The 6,266-nt window shown below is 44.1% G+C and overlaps 1 protein-coding gene across 1 annotated transcript in view; it reads left to right on the forward strand.

Annotated features, from left to right (window-relative positions):
• RIF1 (replication timing regulatory factor 1) overlaps positions 1–5,833 on the forward strand; it is a gene marked incomplete at its 5' end in the record, with an annotated part of 28,647 nt that extends 22,814 nt beyond the window's left edge. The window contains 7 exon segments of the mRNA XM_010075667.1: positions 47–2,818; positions 3,328–3,468; positions 3,733–3,810; positions 3,904–4,019; positions 4,385–4,538; positions 4,831–4,939; positions 5,613–5,833. Of these exon segments, the coding sequence (XP_010073969.1) occupies positions 47–2,818; positions 3,328–3,468; positions 3,733–3,810; positions 3,904–4,019; positions 4,385–4,538; positions 4,831–4,939; positions 5,613–5,833 (3,591 nt within the window).
• Positions 5,834–6,266: the final 433 nt, after the last annotated feature.

Here is a 6,266-nt window from a genome sequence, read left to right on the forward strand (position 1 = left end):
AAAATTGTAGCAAAACTACAATACTTTGTTCATATTTTTGGGACAGGAAGAAAATGCAAAGAGTGAAGGATTCACCAACAAATCAGATGAAATCACAGAGGACTGCAAATTAGATAATCCTCTTGAGAATGCTGCCTGTGTGAAAAAGTCACCTGTTACTCACGTAGAGGAGAGCTCAACTTTAAACAGCGAGGGAGAGTCGAAAACTGACGGGATTCTGGAGGAGCCGTTGGCTGGAGAGGGATTAGAGAAAAGTACTGTGGAAACATCTTCAAAGGAGCCCTTAGCAGAGGACGAAAACACTTCCAATGTCAGCAACAGTTCAACGTCAAGTGACATAATTTCTGGAACACCGCAGCCCACAAGCCGACGGCAGTCTTTTATTACTTTGGAGAAATTTGGTAGTTCAGAGAACAGACCCTTTAGCCTTTCAGCATTGAACAGTGTGTCAGAGATGTCTGGAAGTGCTTCTGTGGCAGGTAAACAGGAAAATACAAGTTTATGCAAGACTGGTGCTAAACCACAAAAATCCAAAGAAAATAAAAAGCCTTCAAAACCTGAGTCTGAACAAATATTTACTGCAATACGACGGCTAACTCGCAGGCAGAGTAAAGCGGAGCACCAAGGAAATAAGCAGTCCAAGGCTGAAACCAGGTCAGAACAAGAGAAAAGCACCCAAGAGTCTCTTAATTCCAGCAGTATGGAAAATAGTCCTGAACTATCTTCTGCAGCAGACATGGAACATGTTCTTACTCAGTCCCAGGTTCTCCATTCTACGGAAGCAGAAATTAAAAAAGTTGAAGATACGATAGCAGAAACAGAAAAGGTCCAGGCATTAGATATGGATTCTAAAGAAAATACACCCCCAGAGATGGCCGTGTCATCTGACCAGGTGACAGGCGATGACAGTCAGGCTCCACATGCATCTCCTCATCCCAAAATACTCAGACGTTCCTCAAGACGGCGGTCAGAAACTGTAGAAAGTCCGGCAGCTGGTCGAGATAAGGAAGATGGCCACCAAAAGAGAGACAGACGTAAAGAAGACGAAAAATCTGGGCAAAAGAAGGTTCCACAGACTAAAGATGATGTATCCCAAAAGCAAAAAGAAGTTTCTGGGAAAACTGTAGAAAATGCAGATAAAAAAGAAAGCAACCTACCCGAGAGAACTGTTGCAGAGGACTTAAGCTCAAAGGAGTCCTCTGCTTCAAGGGGCCTTGATGAGGAAGGGAACAAAGGCACCAGGAGGTCAGAAGGTAATGTGAGGACTGACACGGAAAGTCAAGACTGTAGCTCAAACGCAGGAAGTCAGAAGAAGATTGAACACCCACGGTACCACACAAGAAGATCTTCACAAGGATTGCTTTCCAGCATAGAAAATTCCGAGGCTGATGGCTCTGGGACCAAGGAAGAAAGCCCAAGGAGGAAAAGATCTGCAAAAGTGAAAAATAAAAATTATTCTCTGGAAGGTAAATGGAAAGATCTACAGCCAGGAAGCCATAGCAGTGAGGTGTCTTCCCAAGGAAAAGAAGCTAAGGGTCTGCTGGAAGCAAAGAAAGGTGAGCTAAGCCATGAAGTCAGCACAGATAATGCACTGACTGAACCGTGCGACCTGAACCAGGGAATTCCTACTGCTGCTAGCAAAGCTGGGGGATCTGCCAGCTCCAAGACTTCACCTGAGGCACAGAGTGCAAATGTGGAGCAAAACAAGAGCAATGCATCGATGGAATCGGTCACCAGCCCGTGTGTATCCGACAGAGATTTGAAAGCAACAGAGGAAAACACACACGTTGAGAAGCTGGCCAACACAGAAGACTCTCATCCAGCTGTTCTGCCTGAACAGGTACCAGCGGCAAATGGTTCAGGTGGTGATCTTCCCTCTTTGCAAACGCCCAAGTGTCAGCACAAAAGAAGCAAAAGGCTGAAGAGACTAAGGAGCTGCAATTGCTGTGGTAAAAGTCCAAAGCAGCGAGCACTGTCGTTCACCGAGTCAAAAAATGAGGACACTCGTGAACTGAACGAGCCCCAGACCACCCCAGTGCAGATGTCTGCAAATCCATCGGACATGGCTGGGAATTCAAATTCAGACGAGAGCTTGTCCATAGCACCATGTGCCATGAGCACTCCACTGCATCCTCCTAAGGAACCCAGCATGTTTGACTTGGAAAGAGAGGGAACATCCGGAGATGACCTGCAAGGAAATAGTGTCATAGCGGAGGAGGATCTAGACAATCCCGAGTGTGTAGCAGGTGAAGTTACTGACTCCACAGCGGAAATAAAACATCCTGCTGATCAGAGTGACCAGCCCGAGCAGTGTCTGTCCGAGTGTGTTTCAGACGAGCCTGGTGACAGCTGTCTGGCTGCAGGGAACCAAAGCGAAGAGCCAGCAGCTACAAAAAAGGAAGAAATGAGTCAGAATGGACAACTGGAGGAGATACCTGAGGCACTGATTGTTGCTGGCAAACATGAGGAAAAACAGATGGATGAGCTAGAAGGCAATCGGGATGATAAAGAAGAAGCTGAGAATACTGTAGGAGAAATTTGCATTATTCCAGTTAAAGAGGTGAAGGAGGAATTGTTGGAAACCGCAATTACAGTGCCTGAAAACATGCACTTAGACAAAGAAGATGCGGTAGAAAAGAACAGTGTGGAATCGCCGCAAAAGGCGGAAGATCAGGATTTGTTGGTGATAGTTGATATGAGCCCTAGCAGTATGCAGGCACGCTGCATGTGGTCGCCTTCAGCCTCTCCATCCACCAGTATTCTAAAGAGAGGTGTAAAAAGAAACCAAGATGATGATTCCCTGTCACCTGCTAATAAGGTATTGCGATGTGATTCGTTCTGTGATACTCACAATTATATTCGGAACTGGGATGTGTACCAATGTCTGTAGTGTAATGAGTTCCAAATATTTTGAATTGCTGTCTCTTTTTTAAGTGATTTTTATGCTGGGGCTGAAGACTTACAGGTTTCTTTTTGGAATGTACAAGTACTGACAGGCTTGCAGTACTGGGGCTCAGGGTGGGGAGTTTTGTTTTTGAAACCGAGTGCCAAAGTTTGAGCTGCTGCCTGGGCTGCAGTGCAAGAGATGTTACAGCAGAACCACTGGATATACCACGGGATTTTGAGCAGCTTTTTGTGAAATGCATTTAATGTTTCCTTTGGCAATGAGGAAGCCACAGTTTCTGCCCTTGGGTGAAACATGATTAGTGTCATTCGAGAACTTCAATGACTTTATTTCGAACTGAGCTGTTTTCTCTCCTCAGACTGACTTCACCAGAGTGTGGTGGTTGTGTTCACACTATAAAAACCGCTTCTCTCTAAAAACAGATTCGCCGAGTCTCTTTTGCAAATCCGATTTACCAAGAAGGCCTGGCAGATGACATCGATAGGAGGAGTCCTGTCATTCGATCCCATTCTTCTTCACCACCTTCACGAAGTCTTAAAATTTTATCTAATATTCAGGCTAAGGTGAGTTCTGTCACGTGTATCCTGTATGTCCTAAGTACTCGTTTATCATAGGTAAGGCTGCTTTATTCGTGTATGTTCATAGTCACTTGCAAACAATTGTTAGAGCAGAGAATCAGTGTAAGAAATAGTTGTAACGGGTTTAGCCTGACTCATTCTGTTACTCTCGGAAGACAAAAGTGTGCTGAGATCTAGGTAGCTAGAATCTTGCGATTTAACTGATTTCCTGCGATCCTGAGAGATATTTTTTCCTCTTTTTCTATCCAGCATATTACCACTCCAACCAAAGGATTTCTGTCCCCAGGATCTCGTAACCCTAAATTTAAGAGCTCAAAGAAGTGTTTAGTAAGAAGTGCTTTGGTTCATGTATCTCTTCTAATTTTTTCCTGTATTCAGTTGTGTGATAGTTAATTTAATGATTTTTCTGTCTTATTCAAGATCGCGGAAATGGCGAAGGAATCGCTGCCGTGCCCTACAGAATGCGTGTATCCTGCACTAAGTGGCTGCAAAGCACCGGTCGATGTGATTTTACCCCAGATTACATCCAACATATGGTGAGTGGATTGTTGCTTTGGAGGATCACATTTAATAGAACCTGAATTCTGACTGAGCCTGCAGAACCAAAATTTTCTTAAAAGGAGGGAAGTTGATTTTGTGGGGGAGAGATGACTTTATTTTGGAATTATTCCAGTCTTTTTTTGTAAGACTGGGAAGATTGCCACCCTTCCTGTGTTCCTGGGTGCAGAGCAGACTGATCTTGATGGTCTGTAACAAAGCAGTTGGAGGATTGGGGGGGGGAATCTGCATTTGAAATGTAGAAAGGCTGGGTGCTCGGCTAGCTTGCACTGCCCCACCATGCCAGGCAGAAAGGACGTGAGGTCGGGCACAATAAACCATTTTTCTTTCTCCCCTCTTGCAGTGCCAGAGGCTTGGGGCAGCTCATTCGAGCAAAAAACATTAAGACAGTGGGTGATCTGAGTACTTTGACAGTATTGGAAATCAAAACTCTACCCATCCGCTCTCCCAAAGTTTCCAATGTTAGAAGAGCTCTTAAAGGATATCACGAGCAACAGGTACAGTTTCCTTTTAGTACCCGGAAAAACAGTATTGGCCTAATGGACTGCTCATGTCCATCTTGAGGAACAATGTATTTTTTTCCCCCCATTAGAAATAGCACTTTAAAACTCAGTCTCTGCGTGTCAGAGTAATATGGGGATTCAAGGTACAGATGGCTTGGTTACAATATTATTAACAGGAATAATTATTGTATTTATTGTGAGGTTAGAACATGTCCCACCATGTAATCTTTTTTTTTTTTTTTTCCTCTGAAAATGCATCTCTTGTTCTCTCTTAAAAAATCTTCAGGTAAAATCTCGAGGATTTGAGGAAATAGCATCACTTGAAGATGCAGAAAAGCCCATAAATAATGTAGAGGATAAATCTCCTTCTGGGGATGAGGAAAAACTTGCAACAGGTACCTACTGCCTGCTTTATCCTTGTGGGTGTTTGTGCTGCATTGCTGCTTTCGTTGGCTCCTAATGGGAACACTTGATTGTTAGGGTGTGTTGAGAGGGTGGGTGCGCTCAGAAACAAGCAAGATGGATCAGAGATTGTTGAGAGCTACCTGTCCCTACGGGGGTGGGACGGGAGGGGGACGATTCCCTGGTTCTGGATTTGGGTGCAGATTTTTATTTGAACTCTCCTGGGTGGAGTTTGGTCTGACACTCAGACAGACGAATCCATGCCAGTTCTTCCTGCAAGGTACTTGAACTATTGGATAACTGGAGAACAGAAACTCAGGAGTAACTTCTCAGCTGTCTGGTTTAATTAAAAGTTGGACTTTGGGGTCACACGTGTTGAAGGACATGGGCAGTATCTGGGTGATATCAAATACTTTCATTTCTGTCCGTAGTTTTATGGTACAGTCATGCTCAGATATAATGAAAGTCACCACTCAGAAGGGCAGCGCGGACCTCCGCAGGGTGCCTTTGTCAGCAGATCTCATGTTGTGTGGCACAAATACTTTGCAGATGTCTCGAATATGTTATTTTGTACAAAAGCAGCTGTGACATTCCACCACAACATGATTCTGCTCATACTCAAACCCGACCCCCAGCCCGCACTGCCCTGCTTTCCTTCCTTTTCAGATCTGATTGAACCTGTTGTCTCGAACACAAGTGACCAGCCTCCAGCAGATCTTGTGAGCCAGATCAATGCCCTTGCTGCTCAGCTGACCTCTGAGGATCTCCACTGCTATTCGGGAAGCCAGCTTTTCGAGATCCAAGAAAAACTCGTTGGCATGACAAACTGTATCATGAAAAACTTGCAGTCCCGCTGGAAATCGCCACCCCACGACAGTTCTGATTAGTTGCCTACCGTGTCTCAGTAAGGAGGATTTTATTACAACAGTTTTCCCCCTCAATCTGCTTTCCTTACTCGTGAATTATTTCTTAAACTGTGCATTTTGTACTATAGAAGATTTTTTTAATACCTATATGAGCAAAATGTATTGTGTGTGGGTTTGGTGTTTTTTTTTTCCTAACTTGTGGGATTGCTTCTTCCCCGTTAGAGGTATTTGTACTGTATTGCTATGCATATTTCTTTCAGGTATGGAAAGAAAACTTTGATAAAGTTGTGCAATAGCAAAGACTGTGAAACCAAACCAACAGAGTAGTTAAATTATTTTTTCAGATCTGAAGTGTTCTTACTGCTGCAAGCTCTTATGATTTGCTAAGAGCTTGATCTCACAGCTCTACTCTTCTGCTGCCCCTGTGTTTTTTCCTTTTAAGTTGCTGACGCTC

The sequence above is a fragment of the Pterocles gutturalis genome, unplaced genomic scaffold (assembly GCF_000699245.1).
Source record: "Pterocles gutturalis isolate BGI_N339 unplaced genomic scaffold, ASM69924v1 scaffold43637, whole genome shotgun sequence".
In the NCBI taxonomy this organism is placed as follows: Eukaryota; Metazoa; Chordata; class Aves; order Pterocliformes; family Pteroclidae; genus Pterocles; species Pterocles gutturalis.